The 21,755-nt window shown below is 39.5% G+C and overlaps 1 protein-coding gene across 1 annotated transcript in view; it reads left to right on the top strand.

The window, feature by feature from the left end:
- Positions 1 to 21,755, top strand: part of KCNQ5 (potassium channel, voltage gated KQT-like subfamily Q, member 5) — a 188,203-nt gene that overhangs the window by 137,985 nt on the left and 28,463 nt on the right. Inside the window, exon 11 of the mRNA XM_005875873.2 lies at positions 19,821 to 19,929. Coding sequence (XP_005875935.1) covers positions 19,821 to 19,929 — 109 coding nt within the window. The remainder of the gene's footprint in view (positions 1 to 19,820; positions 19,930 to 21,755) is intronic.

Here is a 21,755-nt window from a genome sequence, read left to right as displayed (position 1 = left end):
TTCCTCCCTGTAGTTTCCTTCACTTCTTGAGTCTAAGAAGGAAAGGGAAGGAAAATAGCATTGTTAGCACCTAATATTGTCAGGCACAGACTAGGCATTTTCTATCGGTTCATTTGATGCCCACATGGCCATTTTGCAGATAAGAAAATCGAGACCCAGAAGAAAATGTAAATAACTTTTTCATGTAGCTCAGTCCAAATGCTGGAGTTGGAGTTTGAAATCGCATTTAGATATAATTCCAAAGCTCTTTATGTTTGACCATGCTCTTCAGCATGTTTTCTTTCATGTAAGTCTCATCACTAATAATTGAATGAGTGAAACTTGGTTTAAATCAGCTCTAAGTTTACTATTAGTCAAATAATTTATCTTCTTTTTCAATTTACATGGCAAATCTGCTCAAGGCATGCCTCTGTCATTATATTTACTCTATAAATATTCTCTCCCTATCCCTTCAAGTGTCAATTAAGGTCATGCACCAGCAATTCTCATTTTTTTAAGGCAACAAAACATTGCCATCTCTGCCAGTCTAGTCTAAATGGTTTACACATTGGCATTTCCTGGCAGTATTACTGATAAGCTAACAAGAATTGAAAATTGATTTTAAAAATTCAGGTTTATTTCAAATTCTCCAAAAGATTTGATTGATAAATAATGCAGATTTGTGATTCTTCAGTTTGTCAGACATTGAAAACCATGACTGCTTTGATTGAGGTTATATGTCTCTCAATATGATTCTAAGAAGACAGATCTCATCCTTTTGGAAATAAGATTAAATACTTTTTTAGAGTCTCTTTCTCATTGATTCAGAATGTTCTCCCTAAGGTGAAGTACTGTCTGTCTTGGTCTTGAATGGCAAGAGCAATCCATTGATCTCTTCTAATTTGACCTAGCTCAGTTATTGTGCTGTGCAAGGCGGTGTCTGACATGTTGCTGTCAGACCCAGATCAATGTCTGTGTCAGTTATCTACGTGTGGTTGGCCTCTGCTATGCTATAACTGCCTGGCTTTGCTAGGATTACCAGAACATTTGTTCTAATAACGGCAGTCCTGCTAGACTATGAATTTACCTTGTGTTGATTACAAACATTTAGATGATTTACTAGAGGAACTACAAAAGCCTACAAAAGTCATTTTGTGTTTTTACAAAGCTGGGAGTTGTATGTCTTTTTTTGTTGTATTGGAAAGAGTTGGTGCCTTGAATATGGTGAGTCCTCAAGGAATTGTTTACGAAAATTGAATTAATTCGACACAGTGGTGAGAAAAAGTCTTGAAATTAACTGGAACTTGTTACAAATTCTCATTCCCTCACTAGGTTGAGTGAGATGAGGCAAGTGACTGATCCTCACTGCACTATGTCTCTCTCTCTTTATATCTATCTATCTATCATTAAAGTAGTATGACAGACAGTATGAATAAAATCCTTGTACAATTCCCAGCATAATATCTATTATTGAGAATAGATACTCAATAAATTGAATAGATTGCTATTATTTATTAATTCATTAATGCTAATTTCTGCCTTAATTTTCATGAGTTAAAGGGCTAGGCTTGATTAATTTTATATGTTACTATATTATAGATGTTTTCATCTTCCCTTCTTCCAGTAACTGATGGCAGCTCCTATCTATGGGAATCTCAGAAGGAAGTAAGGGGTGGGTGGGTGAGTGGGAAGAGATCAACCAAAGAACTTATATGCACATATGCATAACTCATGGACATAGACAATAGGGTGGTGAAGGCTTAGGGGTAGGGGGGCTACAAGGGGTCAATGGGAGAAAAAGGGAGACATATGTAATACTTTCAACAATAAAGATTTATTTTAAATAAATAAATATTCATGCAAACTTGTTCCCTTTATTCGTTAGACTGAGTTTTAGGAATCCTCTTGTTGAATAATTTATATAATCACAAAGAGAATGAGGGTATGAAGGATCGTTGCCTTTATTAAAGATGACAAATAGTTCATTTGTTCTGGAGGAGAGGCATTGGTTCACTAGTTGACAGCACAATGCATGAAACATAATAGTTGCTGAGAAAAATATTTATTGTGAATGAATGATGAACAGCTAATGAACAAATAAATGATTTATTGTTTAGTTATTCAGAGGTCAATTCATTAACCTTAGTGATGAAAATTGCTTTGGGATTGTGAAAAGCCCACACACAAATAAAATGTATCACTGAAGCATAATGTATGATATAATTAAAAGTGTGTGTTGCTGAGTCACAGACTGCTGAGATATTTAATAAAGTGAGTATTTGAGTGATTTTTTAAAAGACATTTTTATTGATTTTTTTAAAGAGAGAGGAAGGGAGAGGGAGAGAGATAGAAACATCAGCCCCCTGCTGGGGATCAGCCCACAACCCCAGGATATGCCCTGCCCAGAAATCAAAACAACGACCTCTTGGTGCATGGGATCACACTCAACCAACTGAGCACACAATTGATTTTTTAAAAAGGAACTGAAATTCCTGCATTGCAGTAATTTTAAAAGAACACATGAAAACATACTTCAGTGTTCCCATTTGAATAAAGATAGATAATATAGTAACATATAAAATTAAAAGAAGAAAGAAAAGCTCTGGCTGGGTTGCTCAGTTGGTTGGAGTGTCATCCATATACCAAAAGGTCACAGGTTCAATTCCCAGTCAGGGCTCATACCTAGATTTTGGGCTCCATCCCCTGTCAGGGTGTGTGAGGGAGGCAACCGATCTATGTTTCTCACATCGATGTTTCTCTCTCTCTCTCTCTCTCTCTCTCTCTCTCTCTCTCTCTCTCTTCCTTCTTCTCTGTCTAAAATAAAGGAAGAAGAAAGAAAAAAGGTTTTATCTTTTTTCCTCTTTACCTTATGGGCAGGTCCTAAGCTATTATTAAAATGTGATCAGCAATTTTAGCACTATAGACAATGTTAATTATTTTTGAAAACTCGCTAGTGCTTCATATCATCATCCAAAACAGAAAGACTCCTTTTAAGTAAGTGTCATGAACTATATTCTATGAAATTTTGCCAGCTTTTCTGCTAACCAGTAAGTTTATTTGAAAACCCTTAATAAAGGACCTTAGAGAGCTTTGTATTATAATTAACATAATTTAAGATGCTGATAATGCATGAATTACCTACTCAATCAGTGTAAGTGGGATCTTTGGCCTTAAAGAGAAAGTGCAGAAGTGTCTTATTAGTAAGATCCTCATTAATGTCTATTAGTATTTCTAATTAGCAAGCCTGAGAGTGAACACAATAAAAATCAAGTTTGCCAGATCAAAAGAGTGCTGGTTAGTGCATTTGATAAACATGGTTAGAGTACTATTTTGAATCCTGTGGTAACCAGGTTTTTCTGTGGTTGGCAGGCCTGTTAGTCACTTCATACCTAGCTAGGTTATCAGGTAGACTGTTGTGGTATCACAGTGCTTGTGTTCAAGTAACCCTTATTTTGCTTAATAATGACCCCAGAGCTCAAGAGAAATGATGCTGGCAATTTGGATATGCCAAAGAGAAATGGTAAAGTGCGTGTATGTATGTATGTGGAAAACATAGTACATATAGGTTTTGGTACTATCCAAGGTTTCATGCATTCAGTGGGGTCTTGGGATGTACCCCCTCAGATGAGGGTGGACTACTGTTCTTTAGGACTCTAAGTTAAATGGATTGCAACCTGTGTGCATTTCTGTGTACCATCTGGTAGGGGAAAATGTGAAAAGAGAGCAATAGGAAAGCTCAGGACAGCCTGGCCAGTGTAAGTCAATGATTGAGTGTTGACCTATGAACCAGGAGGTCACAGTTTGATTCTAGGTCAGGGCACATGCCCAGGTTGTGGGCTCAATCCCCAGTAGGGGGTGTGCAGGAGGCAGCCGATCAATGATTCTCTCTCATCATTGTTTCTCTCTCTCCCTCTCCCCTCCTCTCTAAAATCAATAAAAAATATTTTTTAATAAACTTTAGGACAAAAAAAGATATTTTATCCTTCATGTCAAAGAGCAATGGGTGATTTTTGTAAAACATCTGAGATAGAATTGATAATGAGATAGGATTGACGAAGTTGGAGGAGGAGGAGGAGGAGGAGGAGGAAGAGGAGGATAAATATTGAAAAGAAGTAAAAACTCAGGAAGTGCACCAGGCAGGAAAGACTGTGTGTGTCACTCTAGCCAGTTTGGCTCGGTGGATAGAGCGTCGGCCCACAGACTGAAGGGTTGTGGGTTTGATTCCGGTCAAGGGCATGTACCTCGGTTGCAGGCTCGATCCCCTCAACCAATCGATGTATCTCTCTCAATAGTATGTGTGTATAGCTGACTTCTGGTTAATCAATTTTGAACATTATCTGTTTAATCCCAATTCTACTAAGTGAAGAGTCAGGTCTTTTTTCACTCTCTCCCTTCTACAGACCCTCCCATCCTTCTAATCTACATTTTACAATTTTTCCGTAAGTCAAAATTCATTGTCCACATTGTGTGTTATATTGTACTACAAATTTTTTTGCTTTTCCTGTAGTAAATAAACGCCCTGCTTATTGCTGTTGTCGCTTTCATAATTCTCCCCACCTCTTCCAAAACTATCTCAGCAAAATTTTCCGCAAAGTCAATTGTATCAGGTCACCTATCAGTTTCATTGTGATTGTTCTTGGAAAATCCGTCCTGAAAACCTCCACCCCCCTTTTGGCTAAGCTGACTGCCCTCCAAGCCTGCTGCACAGCCCTTATCTTTTGAATTTTTTATTTTCTCCTGGATTGAATTCCCAGTTTACAGGGTCTCATGTTCTTGTCTTTTTTTTATTTATTCTTATTTCAGAAAATACAACTTCAATATTTTTCAGGCAAAAAGATGATGCGATGACAGAGGTGTGATCCTGAAAGCTGTCAGTGTGCCTGGCCCCTGATTCACACTGGTCCTACCCAGACCGATTACCATCTTCCTGGAGAACTGTGCTCACACAGGGCTTTTCCTTCACCATCATCCTGTGATCCCCATGCCTAGGTCTCCTCTGTCTTGGTGAACTTTCCCATTTTGATGAAGCACATCATCCAGTACATTCCTGACAAGAAGTTCAAGGAAAGCAAAATTGATTGAGACCTTACATGTCTGAAAATGGCTTTTTTTTCCCATCCTCATGCTGCTTGATAGTTTGGCTTGGTATAGAATTTAGGCTGGAAATAATGTCCCTTCACATCTTTGAAAGCATGGCACCCCATGCGCTTGTTTTCAGTATTGTTGTTAAATCCAAAGCCATTCTGACTTTTCTATATGAGCAGTGGGGGTGTTTGTTTGTTTGTTTCTCTTTAGAAGCTATAGCATTCACTCTTTGTCCCCAGTGTTCTGAATTTTCATAATGATATTTCTTGGTATGGGTGTATTTTTATCTATCACAGTGGATATTCAAGGGGTCATTTCAAATTGGTAATTCATGACCTTCTGTTCTGGAATATGTTATTGCTTTTTTTTTTTAATGATCTCTTCCCTTCTTTTTCTCTGTTGTCTCTTACAAAAAAACCATTATTTGGAGGTAGGGCTTGTGGACTGGCACTTAGATTTTCTTGTCTTTTCTCTCCTATTTTCCATGTGACTCTACAATTATAAATTTAAATTTCTGATTACAGTTTACAAAATTGACAGTATCTACCTTTTAGCTCTACTTTCTAGGAGTTTTGACCAACTTTATCAACCAAACCTCTAATTCTAATTTTTATTTCTACTATCATTTCTAAGGTTCTTTATTGTTGCTGTTGTTTGCTAAGTGTCCTTCTGTTTTAGCTTCCTGGTTTTGTTTCATAGATATAGCACCTTGCATTATTTCTGTGAAGATATTAATATGACAGTATTTTGAAGTTTTGTTTCCTTCATTTCTGTTTCCTTCCAGTTCATTTTTATCTCTGTCTTTGTATGGGAAGATTTCCTTAGATATTTAGTAAACTTTGGATGTCTCCTCATAATGAAGTGTGGAAGATGACAAGGGTGACTGGAATTTCCGAGCATATGGTTGCAGCCAATCAACTTTGATCTTTACCATAGGCTGATCTGGGTCAGCCATTTCTTAGAAAACTGTGTATTTAGCTCTTTTGGGGAAGGGGGAGGAGGGCTGTTCAGATTCCACTGAGAGTTCTGATTCAAACTCCTAACAGGAGGGGAACGGTCCTGCCGCCATTGTTACATGGTGATGGGGTGCCAGTAGGTTCTCCATGTTCATGCTGCATAAGGTCACTTGAGGCACTAGTTTCTGGTGTAATACCCATCCTCAACCCTTCTCCCAAAGACTTCCAGTCAGTCCCCTGCTGGCAAAGGAAAGATGCATATGCCCAAGGGTGTGGGGCAGATTGCACACAACCTTCCTTGTTATCCGCAGAGGTCCCTAGTGCTGCCAATTCCGGAGGCCTTTGAGTTTTCTGAAGTGTAAATTTTGTTGTTTCTCGGCTTTTCCCAGTGTTGGCATAGGATTTTCTCTCTGGTATCAGCTAGTCAGTTACCTAACTTGTCCATCTGCTTTCCCACTTCCAAAATTATGCTGTCACTGCCTCCTCTCCCATTCTATCCTTTTTTGAGTTTGTCTTTTTTAAAAGTTTCTCATCACTATAGTTTTAGTGGGTTTTTCAGAGGGATCAAAATTAGATGTGTGTGGTAAATCTACCATCTTAACCCAGAAAAAAATGTCCTTCGTGTGTGTGTGTGTGTGTGTGTGTGTGTGTGTGTGTGTGTGTGGGATCACAATATTAAGTGCATTTCTTATTGTGGATGGAAATTAAAATTTTTAAAAACCGCTACTAGGCCATGCCAACAACGAAGCAGTCAAATCCATACAAGGCTAATGGTAGCTTGTCTTTACTCTGAAAGTCTTCCATGGAACTGAGGGAGTCTTAAAGGTGTATGGGACCATTTTTTTCAGAATGTGGTATTCACAGAAAACTCTAGACCTAATAACTCTTTAAAAAAAAAAAAGGCAAGCTGCACTTCCTCTGATAGTATATTCAAATGTGCCTCTTTATTTATATTCAGGATATTGGGATTATTTATTCTGGGTCCCAAATTTTCTATTCCATGTTAAGAATATCATAACACGAAAAGTAAAATAAACAGCAAGCACAGCTAAATGCAATCTCTGTCCATCTGTAACTCAACTGTGCTAACATTTGCTATATAAATTGCACCTACTATGGTAAAAATACACAAATATAATACTATTAGATTAGAAATATTATGCTCATCACCTGTTCAAAATGTTAACATTATCTCTCTAACTAGAATATTGGTTTAAAAACTCAAGAGGATTTATTATTGTCAGACCAATATATGTTGCAGATATTAATACTTAAACTGTTTTTCAATAAAAAATATTTTACTTATCAAATTTTTTGAAATACTATAGCATTTGAATGCTACAACCTAGAAAAAATTTAATGGAATATGTTCAGAGGTGCATCAGAAATTTTTTTATAATGTTTTCTTTTGTTTATATGGGAATTCAATGAGATTATTTCCTAGTTCTTAACATGAACTCACTTTTAAGCTATTACTTTGAATTTCATAAGCTTCAGAATTGAGTAAATACTGGTCACGTGACTAAAATTTCACAATTTGTCCCTCCAGGACTAGCCATGTAAGGTACTGGGATAAAGGTGACATTTGGTAAAACACATGGGTGTGAATATTCAAAAGTGACATACGAAGCTACACTATATCTCACTGTAATGTATTTCCATTTCTATTAGTGTTACACTGCTTCTGAAGAGAAAAATATGTCTAGGTTGTCTTTTTGTTATATTAATGTGGATGATTATAAACTTAGAGACCCAAAATAATTTAAACTGGACCTACAGGTTGCATTTCAACCTAAAAATAAAATTCCAGAGTATGATTTTATTCAACCATCATTTCCTGAGTTCTACTGTAGAAGTTATTCATTCTTTTACTTGACATTCACTTTGCCTCTTAAATATTTTCATGGGGCACTGGGTAGGGATTCTATCTTAAAATCCTATAAAAATTACACACGATGAGGGAAATTGGAATATTTTTCACTGTATGATCTTGAAATATACCTAATCATGAAAAATCACACACACACACACACACACACACACACACACACACAGCCACAAGAGAACACTATGAGGCTCAAATCCAGCTTAGCTAGTGAGTTATACTTTGCCATCAATAAGATAGAATGATCAATCACTCTCACCCTGACAGGTCCCTCAATAAATATTCGACGCTGTCCTAGGTGCTTGAGAAACACCAGAGAACAAGATCCTGGTCTTTGTGGAGCTAACATTCTAATAGGGAAGATAAAGAATGAACACAAACAAGTACCCTGTTTGATATATTAGAAGCTGACAAGTGCTATGAAAAAAAGAAAAAGGAGAACAGGGTATAGAGATTCAGATTGGTGGAGGGGGTAGTGACCTTACATAGGGTGGTCCAGGTGCTTCTCCTGGAAAACTGACATGGAACAGAGACCGAAAGCTGCTAAGGTGCCAGGACGTTGTCTGGAGAGGAACATTCCCCAAAGGGAGCCCTACAGAGAGAGATCCTGGCTCCTTCAAGGAGCACATAGGAGGCCTGGGGCAGAGAAGGGGGCCTGTAGGAAAAGAGCAAGCAGGAGAGTGATGGGAAATGAGGGCAGGCAGGGAGTGGGCAGGGGTCAGACATGCTGGGCCCGTAGGCCTAGTAAAGACTTGGGCTCTTACCCTGGCAGAAATGGGGCACCGTTGGAGACTTGTAAGCAGAGACATGATCTCAATTTTAAAAGGATTGCTCTGCCCTTAATAACCCTGTGTCTTGGGCAGGCCATTTAACCTTGCTGAGCTGCAGTTTCTTCGACTGTAAAATGAGCATAATATTTCCAATCTGGTAGTATTATATTTTAAATTACAGTTCATATTTGTGAACCAGTTCATAGGCAAGGACTGAATAAATTACAGCTGTCATTAATAAAAAGGGGCCCATGCCTCCATGCCACAAGGTGCTCAAGGCAGAGACCCTGAAATCACGCACCTCTAAACACAAAGCCGAGAAACAGGGGCCGTCACGGCCTCTCAGCTGACAACTTCTTCAGGGAAGACACTCGCCCCTTGACTTCCAGGAGATGATTCACCAAGTGAACAAGGACACAGTGAAGGACCGTCTACCCAACTGCAGAGTTTATGTATTTTTATTTATTTTTAAAATCTTAAATCCAGACATTACTGAAGTCACAGGAACTGCTGTCGTGGTGCTGAGAGAAATGCTTTATCATTCATGTAGCAAACGAGTGTTGAGTGTCTTCTATGCACCACACTGTGTCCTAGGGGCAGATGGGGCAGGAATGAGAAGATAGATGGTAGATAGATACAAGGATGAGAAGACGTGGCCCCTGCCCTCACACAGCTTTCTGTCGAACAAGGAAGGGTACTTGCAAACACTCAAATGGAATGCTATATAATAAGGACCATAAGAGATATGTGTGCACAGTACAGGAAGACCGGGCTGGGTCCGTCTTGGGGATCAGGCTGGTTTTCATGGAGGTGATGGGTCCTGAAGGGCTTGTGACTGCAGAGCTGAAACAGGCTTTAAACTGTCACGCTGCCCTCCACGCCTCATTCCCTTTGCTTTGGATAGCTCAAAATAAAAGTAATTGCTAAACTACAAAATAAAATTCTTGTTTTCAAACTGGCACAAAAGTAATAAGGGTGCTGAAACGTAATTGGTTTGTTCTAAATATTTTGATGGTCTCCCGTTTTTTTGGTGCCCCTTGGTTTTCTTGGACCGTATGCATATCATAGTCTCTTCACTGCAAATTCAGCACCCAGAGAATGCCAGCCAAAAATAAGGAAAGGAAAGGAGAGAGTGAATGGAGGTGCGTAGACAGTACCCTGTGGGGGTGTCTGAAGGTAATCATGCTTAAAGAGCACTTCAAGAAACTGGTGTAGTCCGCTGTAGCAGGAGCATGGATGGGAAGGCAATAATAAAAGGAGCCTGAATGGGGGCTTCTGAGCTATCAGAATAAAGTTCCCTCACATGGCCACCAAGGATGGTCAACTTTCAGTGTGTGTTTACTTTGACATTAAACATCAGTTGATTCAGAGGAGAAGAGACTGGAAGGAAATCTGCCAAAATTTAATAGGATTTGGCTCAGAGTGTTAGAAGTATGTGAATTTTTTCTCAATCTCTTTTATTTCATTTAAAATCCAAATGTTCAAAGTTTTTGCAGAGAGCAAATATTCCTATTATAATGAGAGAAAATAAAATAAAGTTATTTTAACAAAGTTAAAGTAAAAAGTATTTGGAAAGAGAAAAGTCTAAACAAGAGATATATTATCTGGAGTATTTTTCTGGGCTCATTAGTGTCTTGAGGGCCCAAAATGTCTCTTGGTGAGTTTGCAGCATGAAGCACAGAACAGAAATTTTAAAGAGACCTGAGCCAAGGACACAGCAAAATGAAATTGTGCTACTACCTCAAGGCCCAAGCAGTTGTTCTAACCCCTAGCAGGACCAAAGGAATTGCCTTTGGACTAGCACATGACTAAACTGGAACCTCTAAATTCAGGATGGTATTTGAAGTGTTTAGAAATGATCGTGGGAGAAAGGTAATTGAAACACAACCAGCAGCAGAAGGAAGGAACCCTGGAGAAATAAATTGTAATTCACAACAGGATGTAATTAATTAGTTGTCACCATTGTAAATAGTGGCCATTTTAATGTGTGCTCCCCATAGGATAATGAAATAGAATAATCACATGCTTCATTTAAAATCCTAATATAAAATTTTCTTGTGAACTTCTAGTCATCACACTTTTACTAGAAGAAACATATTACAGTAATGGTTGCCTTTAAGTTCTAGAGCTTAGAAAGACTTTTTTCTTTATTCTAATAGTTTTTATGGTTTTCAAATATTCTATCTTGGAAAGCATATATTATTTTTGTAATGGAAAAAATCTTTAGGTTTCTTAGAGAATTTTAAGAGAAATACAAATTATTTGTAATCTCATACACTAGTATAGCTAATTTCACTTTTACATATTCTCTTCTAGCTGGTTTTCTTTTCAAATATCATTGTACATAGTTATAATTAACATAAATATTTAGTCTCATAGCTTAATTTTATTGAACATTTAAAAATAGTTTCATATTACATACTATCCATAATTACCTTCTTATAGCTATACTAGAGGCCCAGTGCACGAAATTCATGCACGAGTAGGGTCCCCAGGCCTGGCTGGCAATCAGGGCCGATCAGGTTCCCCACCTCCCCGCCTCTTCCTTCCCTCACTCCCTCAGCACCCTGCCCCCACCACTGGTCACCCACCATGGTCCATACCGCCCCTGGTGGTCAGTGTATGTCATAGCAAGTGATTGAACTCCCATTCTCCTGGTCAAACTCCCGAGGGGACACTTTGCCTATTAGCCTTTTATATATATAGATAATACATCATCATTGTCAAATATTATAATTTACAGTTTTCTACTTTGGGATATTGAAATATATATAATTACTTCTCTATAATAGGCAATAATTCAATAAACATTATTGTACTAAGCTATCTTTATTTTCTTTTTTTAATTTTTTAAATTACAGTCTATATTCAATATTATTTTGTATTAATTTCTGTATTTATTTTCTCTTTGAAATTATTTTCCAAAAAAAATTTTCTCTGGTTTAAAATTATAAATTGCTGACTATAAGTTTTTCTATTTTTTATTGGCATAAAAATTTGTTCCAGTTTACATTATTACTAGCAATGTAAAAATATACCAGATTCACCTCATCTTTGTTAGCATTACTCATAATTCTTTTGCTAATTAATAGGCATAAGTCCATACTTTCACGTGATTTTAATTTCTTTATTATTTCTAGTAAGCTTGAATAGTTTTCAGTCCTTTTTCACCACTAGTGGTTTCTCCTGATTGCTCTACTTGTACATTTATATTTTGGATTGTGACCAATCTTATAAGCTCCTTATCCATTATAAATATTAAGTCTCTTTATATTTTTTCCTAGTCAAGCACTTTTCTTTGCATTCTAATTAGTTATTTCAAGTAGTAATATTTTCTGTCTTCATGATCAAAGCTGTCACCTGTCCTTTTATTTCTTCTATTGATGCAAACATGGGGACCTTATCATTCCTCCTCAGACAACAAATGTTTTCTGCTAGGTTTTGACCTTTTGATCTTGGCCTATGAACATGTAAGCTGCTCATATGTAACCTCTTTTTCCTCCATTAACTCCCTCTAGCCAGCCCCCGCCCCCTACCCCAGGCTTTCACCACCTAATTGTCCGTGTCCATGGGTTATGCATATATACAAGCAAGGTCTTTGAAAACCAGTAGTCCTTTTCCAAGAGGACAGTGCCAAGGCCTGGAAAGAATGAGGTTTCAGGTGATGGAGGCACAGAGGACAACAGCTGGAATTCGGAAAAAGGAGGCCTTCGAGCTGAGTACAAAAATGATGAAACTTCTTCCTATGTCACCAATTTCTCAGGGGATTTTTCCCTATTTTTTACGACTCAATCATTTCCTGTTGTCTTGTGAAGTACCTATATTATCTCAAACTAGTGGCCCAGTGCATGGATTCGTGCATCAGTGAGGTCCCTCGGCATGGTCTGCACCCTCTCACAATCCAGGACCCCTCGAAGGATGTCAGAGAGCCGGTTTTGGCCCGATCCCCACAGGCCAGGCCAATGGACCCCACTGGTGCATGAATCCATGCACCAGGCCTCTAGTATGCATATTGTAAGATCTTTGGTTAATCTCTTCCCACCCTCCCCCGCCCCTTCCCTCTGAGTTTCATCAGTCTGTTCCATGTTTCCATGCCTGTGTGTTGAGCATCTGCCCCCTGTGGTCAGTGCACATCATAGCTACCGGTCAAACGATCAAACTGTCGAATGGTCAGATGGTCACTTAGGCTTTTATATATATAGATTGTTCCTGAGGAAAACATACCAGTGGCACCAGGGGAAACATGGAGAATTAGTCCAAATCCAATGGCAGATTAGCCAAACACAGTCCTCAGCTCTGGCTGAGAGAAACCAGGGACATCATTTTTCCACTTACAATAATGGTTCTGGCCCTTGGCTGCACATTGGATTCCTCTGGGAGCTTTAAAAAACCTTTAATGCCTGGATTCCAATGCTCAGTTTCCTAATATGATTGGTCTTGAGGGCATTGTGGGGATTGAGGGTTTTTTTTAACCTTCCCCATTTGATTCAAATGAAAACTATTTTAATCATGTCATCAAGAAATATAAATAATCGCCCTAACCGGTTTGGCTCAGTGGATAAAGCATCGGCCTGCAGACTCAAGGGTCCCAGGTTCGATTCTGGTCAAGGGCATGTACCTTGGTTGTGGGCACATCCCCAGTAGGGGGCGTGCAGGAGGCAGCTGATCGATGTTTCTCTCTCATAGATGTTTCTAACTCTCTATCCCTCTCCCTTCCTCTCTGTAAAAAAAATCAATAAAACATATTTTTTAAAAAAAGAAATATAAATAATGAAAACTATTTTAATCATTTCATCAAGAAATGTAAAAAAGAAATCTAATCTGTAGGACAAGGTGACCAAAAGAAAGAACTAGAAACTACCTACCCTTTTTTTCATAAATACCTACATCTAATGGGAACAGAAAAATTGTCTTTGGACATAGCAGAAGCTTCCAGAATGTTTTATTACCTCCTCCCTCTTCATCATCTAAGGTCCCAGTGGTCCTTTCCAAACACCATAAGACACATTTTTCCAAAATGTGGGGGAACAAGGTTTTTGAAAGCAAATCTTGAACATTGCTAATTAATAGGAAACAGAAGAGTGTTGGGAGAGATAAAAGGTTGCATTTTACACTTGGTTTTCTGCAGGCACGGGTTTTGCACTGGGTTGGGCTCACCATCCCTAGAAGGGTTGCCCACAGGGATTTTGCCCTGCATGCCTCGGTTTTATGCAGGTCAGTGTTCCCGTGAACTTATGTTCCCTTAACCCACTTCTCCCCAAATGCCAGGACAGAGAGCCAGATGCGTGGTTGGGGAGTGAGAGCCAACCTTGGCTGAAAACTTAGCCCCACCCAGGTGCCTTAGAGTTCACAGAGGGTTTTAATCCTCTAGGAATCGTGAGAAAGACATTTAATGTGGTGTTAACCTTACTGGAAAGAAAATTGACATCTCAAGATACTTACAAGGCAGAAAGATGGCATTTTCTCCATTTTTGTGGCTTTAAAATAAGGAGAAAAAATTTCTAACTGAGCCCTGGCTTCAATAGAGGCCAGCAAAGATATAGTTCTTATTCATTTGCTCTGACTAAACCTACAAAGAAAAATTTTTAAAGACTGAGAGTTTAATTTGTGCTGTGAGCAATCAAGTTTAGGTAGTATACTAACATTCCACAATAAGATGAATTTGGATATGATGCAGTTGGTGACTGACTCCCATCTTCTGCCCAGTCCTGTATTTAAACAAGATGATAGATTAAAGCTCTTGTTGGGATACAGGACAAGGTTGAGGGGGAGCAGCATTAAGCTGGGAGGAAACTCATCATCATTTGGGATGTTCCCAGTTCTATTTATGGTCAGTGTAAATGTAATTTCTCTATCTTTACTTTTGTGCTTATTGTGACAGTATAAACCTGCTGAAAAGTTTTGCACTAAAGTTTCATAATAAAAGAACCTGTTTTTGGCCCTGGACAAGTAGCTCAGTTGGTCAGAGCGTCAGCCCAATACCACCAAGGTTGTATGTTCGATCCTGGGTCAGGGCACATACAAGAATCAACCAATGAATGCATAAATAAGCAGAACAAATCCATATCTATCTATCTCCCCTTCCTCTTTCTCTCTTTCTAAAAATATTAATATTTTTTGCCCTAGCTGGTTTGGCTCAGTGGATAGAGTGTCTGCCTGCGAACCAGGGTCCCAGGTTCGATTCTGGTCAAGGGCACATACCTTGGTTGCAAGCTCCTCCTGGGCCTGGGCCCTGGTTGGGGTTCAAGCAGGAAGCAACCAATCGATGTGTTTCTCTCACATCGATGTTTCTATCTTTCCCTCTCTCTTCCATTCTCTCAAAAAAATCAAAGGAAAAATGTCCTCCGGTGAGGATTAACAAAAATAATTAAAATAAAATGACCAATTTTTTTTTAATTTTTTTAAAAGGCCCTGTATTTTATACTGTTCCATTGTTTGGACCTGCGTCATTGTGTTATGATTGGGTGTATTGTATTTTCAAGTAGGACCTGCCCTCCCTGGAACCTCTCTCATTCCCCCCAGTTTTCTGAGATGTAAAATGGGACCATGTCAGAGTGGTTCTCACGAGATTTCAGATGAGGGAGAGAGGTCACATGCCTCTATTGTCAAGGGCAGCATAGAATACTCTCCTGAATTCCTTGCTGGGAATCCTGATAAAGTGCATGGCTCTATATTTCTTTGGGGTAGGCAACATCTGGGTGTCTCCCAGGGCTCCATAGTGGTGCCTGGTGACTGGCTCTGACAGCCACCTGGCCTGTACCTGCGCCCCCCACACCCACAGTCTCCTCGCAGTTCCAGGGTATGTGTATTTCCAGGTCTCCTTGGGGTGTGGACTGGCTCAGCACATGGTCTTGGGAACCTCATTGCTCCAAGTCTGATCCTTTTTCAATGTTGTGGGGTCACTTCACCTGAGACCACGACAGCCAGGTGCTCACAGCCATGTGAAGGAAAAGGAAACGCAGGAGAAGGAAATCTAGATGCTAACATCTAGATGCTAACATCTAGAGGGGCAAGAAAGACAAATCTGGAAGGAGCCGGGAGTGAGACCCTGGGCCGGGCCGGGTTTAACAGTGCAGCTCCAGAGCCCAACTGCCCAGATTTAAATTCTGCTTCTGCCCCATGTGTCCTTGGGCAAGTTTCTTAGCTTTGTGTGCCTCACTTTCATAATCTGTGAAATAGGAGCTAATAATATTATGTCCTTCCTGGGGTTTTTAGCAATTAATCAAAGTCCTTGGCACATAGTTAGATTTCCCTTAAAAGCACATATTACTACTATTATCATCATAATTATTGTTCTTGAGTGAAGAGAAACCGTAAAGAAAAGTGTTCCCAATTGTATCAGTTTCCTAAGGATTACATAACCAATTCCACAAACTGGGTGGTTTGAAACAATAAAAATGTATTCACTCACAATTGAAGAAATCAGGGTGTCCCAAAGCAGAGTGCCTCCACAGGCGGTTCCTTCTGGGATCTCTGCGGGAGAAGCCATCAGGTGCCTCCCTCGGCTTCTGGCGGTTGACAGCCAGGCTCAGTGTTCTTGGCTTGGAGACCCATCATTCCCTCCTCTTCTTCCATATTCTCTGTGCTCCTGTGTGTTCTCCTTTTCTATCTTACAAGGACACTTTCATTGGACTTAAGGCTCACTCTAATCTAGGATGATCTCATCTGACACCTTACCTTAATTACATCAGCAAAGACCCTTATTCCAAATAAGGTCATACTGTGGGGCCTTGACTTACGAGTGTCCCGACTAACGAGTTTTTCGAGATAAGAGCCGTCTCTCGGCCGATTTTTTGCTTTGAGTTGCGAGCTAAAATTCGGGTTATGAGCCAGCTTCAGATACCCCACCGCTAGTTGGCGCAGCGAACGTCACAGTGAACGCCACAACATCAGCCCAGCATCACGTGTCTCACTCATTCACTTTTGATTTGACATACGAGTAATTTGAGTTACGAGCTCCGTCACAGAACGAATTAAACTCGTAAGTCAAGGCCCCACTGTATTCTGATATTCTAAGTAGACATGAACTTTGAGGCAACATTATTCAACCTACTTCACCAACTAAGAGGAAGAAATCATGAAGAGTTCCTGGAAGAATGTCATCTAACCTTGGGCATGATGTTATAAGCTAAAAGGGTAGTGTTGTGTGGGTGGTTGATTAAGCAAAATGGCTAGCTACCATCAAGGTCATCACTGAGTCAGAACCTACTGACAGAGTTAATCAGTGTACTCTTATCCAAACGGTGGCAAACTTGTCTGGAGAGAAGTGGAATATACCCAAGAGGCAGCACGCCAGCTGAGCTCTTCCCCCGGCCCTCTCCTGACATGCTGCATGCCACTATTGAACCCTGAATGCATCTAACACTGCATAAAGCAAGGGCAAGGGCTTTGGAGCCTCAAGAAACAGAATTTTAATAACATGTTCTGCAGCCCTGGCGGGTAGCTCTGTTGATTAGAGCATGATCCAGATACACCAAGGTTGTGGGTTTGATCTCTAATCAGGGCACATACAAGAATCAACCAATGAATGCATAAATAAATGAAATAACAAATCTTTCTCCCTCCCTCTCTCTCTCTCTCTCTCTCTCTCTCTCTCTCTCTCTCTCTCTCCCTCCCTCCCTCTTTCCCTCCCCTCTTTCTCTCTCTAAAATCAATCAATAAATTTTAAAAATTAATAACATGCTCTGCAACTTATTAGCTACACTTACCACCTTTGTGGCCTTAAGTAAGACTTACCTTCTCTGAGCCTGTTTTGGCATCTAAAAACCAGGCATAATATCACCAACAACCTATAGAGTTCCTGGAAGAAAACTAATGCTTTCAGAAGCTTCACCTAAGTGCCTGGCATAAATTTCAGTGAGTGGCTGCTATTATTATTATTATCATCATCATCATCACTATCAGGCCAGAGGGACCATGAAGAAGAGCTGGGAAGACCCATCTCTTCCACCACCACCACCTCCACTCTCAGCACACAATAAACTGAATAAACACACAGTAAATACAGTGGGGCCTTGACTTACGAGTTTAATTCGTTCCGTGATGGAGCTCGTAACTCAAATTACTCGTATGTCAAATCAAAAAGTGAACGAGTGAGACACGTGATGCTGGGCTGATGTTGTGGCGTTCACTGCGACGTTCGTTGCGCCAACTAGCGGTGGGGTATCTGAAGCTGGCTCATAACCCGAATTTTAGCTCGCAACTCAAAGCAAAAAATCGGCCGAGAGATGGCTCATATCTCGAAAAACTCGTTAGTCGGGACACTCGTAAGTCAAGGCTCCACTGTAGTTGAATTAAATGACACATCAACTGCCTTTCATTAAGCACTGCTTCAATGAATGGACATCCAAAAGTCTTTCAGGACTTTTAACCCAACCTGGACAGCCCATGGCAAAGGACATTTCATGACTTAGCACATGACCACTGAGCAGAGCAAAGGCAACAGAGAGCAGTGTTAGTCCTTTAGTGTATGTCAGCATTTAAAGAGGCTTAGCCGTATATTTGGAGGCTATATAACTCATCTCATGTATGATTTTTTATTACTTTATTACCAAAGTAATATGTTTATTGTAGACATTTTAGAAATATAGCCAAGCAAAATTATAAAATCATGCTTAATCCCAATAGATATATAGATTTTTTCTTTAATAATATTTTGTGACCTAAAACCTATATGTTCATGTTGGCCAAAGTCACCCCAATAAATTTAATAAATAAATAAATAATTTTGCCCTAGCTGGTTTGATTCAGTGGATAGAGAGTCAGCCTGTGGACTGAAAGGTCCCAGGTTCAATTCTGGTCAAGGGCACATGCCCAGACTATGGGCTTGATCCCCAGTAGGGGGCATGTAGGAAGCAGCCAATCAATGATGCTCTCTCATCATTAATGTTTCTATCTCTTTCTCCCTCTCCCTTCCTCTCTAAAATCAATTTAAAAAATTGTTTTAAACATTTTAAATAATAATAATATATTGTGACTTTTTTAATTATTAGTCTTCAACAACACCATTTTTTATTTTCTATTTATTTTTTAGCAATTTTTTAAATCTTTATTGTTGAAAGTATTACATATGTCCCATTGAGCCCCTCCAGCCTGCCCCCACCCCTCACCCCAGATCCTCACCACCCCACTGTCTGTGTCCACAAGTTATAAGTATATGCATACAAGGTCTTTGGTTGATTACCTCCCATCTACCCTCCCTCCCCTGCCTTCCCTCTGAGATTCCACTCTGTTCCATGCTTCCATGTCTCTGGATCCACTCCGTTCATCAGTTTATTTTGTTAATTGAATTCCACGTATTCAACATCATATTTACGGCTTCCTAATATTGTATTATATAAACCTACCAATATTTATTTCACTCATCTCCCATTCCAAAAATTGTAATTTCTTTTCAATATTTTGTTGCTGAAAATAAAGCTGCAATGATATGAGTTTCTTATTAATTTTATAAATCCTTACTAATTTGGTTTATTGTAACCCTACCCCCTTTTACAACCTTTGCTATTAACCCAAAAGTTAATTTGTTTCAGAAAGAAAAAAAAAGTTAATTTGCTCAGTTTATGAGGAACTGATTTTATTACCAACCTGAAAATCTCTCGGCATCGGTTGTGTTATCTTAAGCAAGCTGTCTCCTGGGCTGCCTGTGTAGTCAGGCAGTAGCTAATAAGTAGTCAGGATTCTTGGGTCTGAGGGCTTACTTGCCTGTTCAGGGTTTGGGGCTAACAGGGTCATTGTCATGGGTTTCAAGCTCTATAGATAGAGATCAATTAGTTAAGTATCCATAGATTGTTTCCCTAACTCCAAACAACTGTTTTTTAAATGCTGGCTGTTAGTTTCAAAGAACTGGGCAAAGAGCAGGGGTGGGTCAACACAAATCCATCACCACTGAAGGAAAGACAGCTCATCAACATCTTCATCTTCCCTGTGGAGATCAGCTTAGGAGGGTATTCAAGTCAAATGACAGAAAATTGGTGCGGTTGTAGAGAAAGGAGAAGAAATAACATTGAGGAAAACAATTGGCTGACCTTATACTTGATGTGTAAGGTTAGTCTGTGAGTTCCCCCCTATTGCTTTGTGAGACAAGTTCCGCACCATGTTTTAAATTGCTGCTGGTGGCATTTAACTGGGAATTTTCTCTTGCAGCTGACACCGCCCTTGGCACTGATGATGTATATGATGAAAAAGGATGCCAGTGTGATGTATCTGTAGAAGACCTCACCCCACCACTTAAAACTGTCATTCGAGCTATCAGGTTGGTGGAAAACCTCTGACAAAATGATTCAGAGACCTCGCTTTTATTATTTGAATTACTATGCAGCTAAATTCTTTTCCCGGCAGGTAAATCTCCTGAAATAATTGCCTTCTCTTTTCCTATTCACCCACATGCCTATTAAATTCTGAAATATTTTTTCTTAACACAAAACTCTACTGTGTTCAACATAAAGTATGCTACAAAAGGTGGGCAGGATGTGAAAAGCCATAGCATGTCAGTGAGATTACATGAGAATTGGCCTGTCTAGTGACTTGGTTGCTTTTAAAGACATTTGGTGTATAGAGGCATTTGGATTGGAATTTTGAAATTATTTTTATGATTTGATGTTTCAATCCATGTTCTGTACTTTGTGTCAAAGAAAAAAAAAAGCCCTCTAGGTTATTTCAAAACAGGTTGAGTTCTAAAAATAGGAACCCTAAAGTATTCTGCAGTTGCTCGTATCCTGCTGAAATGTAACTGTTAAAAGCAGATCTTAATATGCTTCCTCAACCGATGGCAGAAAGGTAAGCGAGGACCCAAAGCAACTTATTTCTGGGATCCACTCCCGACAGAAAATTCAGAATCTGGACTAAATGAACTGCCTCATGCTCAGCCTGCCCACTTTAATCCCTTTGGGAGAAGTTGTGTCCATCCGGGAATGCTGAGTGACTACACTGCAAAGAAATACCTCTGATCTTTTTGGCTCTCTTTGGCTTCTTACCCAAAAGCCAGGGGAAAACTTAACAATGAGCCCAATTAGCTATTCAGATACTTTGGTCTAAAACTCAAATCAGTATGATTAATTATCTACTTCTGTTTTGAGTTGGTCATTTAGCCTCATGTTAGACATTGCTTTACTTCATGGTTGGAAGTCACCGGAAAGCAGAAATGAATTATAAAGATTTTTGGTAAATATTTGTGGGGGCAAAGAAAATCATGGTATGAGGAAATGTGTGCCCCAAAGAGATGCTTAAACCTGATCTGTAACAGCAGTCTGAAAAGTCCAGTGACTTCCCAATAGAATCTTCAAACAGCAATCCCTGTGGGTGGGGGGTGGGGAACAGCCTTCTTGTGTGCCCTGGATAACCCAGATTATGCCTCTTGCCTCACCATAATTGGAGTAACACTCCCGGTCTCTCGAAAAGTATCCAGGTTTGGACAATTATATGATCACCCTATCCCCTGGGAACCTAGAAGCCTTGGATAATAGTTAATCCCAGAAAACCCAAGGAAATGCAGTGAAATGATGCCTGAGGCCTTCAGTTAAAGGGATAAAAAGGATCTAGAACTGCACTGCCCAATATGGTAGCCACTGGCCACATGAGGCTATTTAAATTAATTAAAATTAAATAAAATGTATTTTGTTAAGAAAATTTAAAATTCAGTTCATTGGTAGCATTACCTATATTTAGGTGGTAAGTGGCCACTATATTGGGCAGAGAAGATATAGTACATTTCCATCATAGCAGAAAGTTCCATTGGACATTGCTGATCTAGAAGTCACCATGAAATTCTTTACATTCATTCATCATATCTATCAAAGACCCTAGAGCAGCAATTGTCAACCAGTGTACCACAAGAATTTCTAAAACATGCAATACCTGATTATTCAGAGACACTGATCTCTTTTCCCTTAAATTGTCAAATTTTTAAAAAATGACAACAGCCACCCTAGCTGATTTGGCTCAGTGGATAGAGTGTCAGCCTGCAGACTCAAGGGTCCCAGGTTCAATTCCAGTCAAGGGTCCATACCAGTGTTGCAGGTTTGATCCCCAGTGGGGGGCATGCAGGAGGCAGTCAGTCAATGATTCTCTCTCATCATTGAT

This window comes from Myotis brandtii, unplaced genomic scaffold, assembly GCF_000412655.1.
Source record: "Myotis brandtii unplaced genomic scaffold, ASM41265v1 scaffold471, whole genome shotgun sequence".
In the NCBI taxonomy this organism is placed as follows: Eukaryota; Metazoa; Chordata; class Mammalia; order Chiroptera; family Vespertilionidae; genus Myotis; species Myotis brandtii.
Note: the sequence above shows the minus strand (reverse complement) of the source record. Positions and strands in the feature narration are given on the sequence as shown.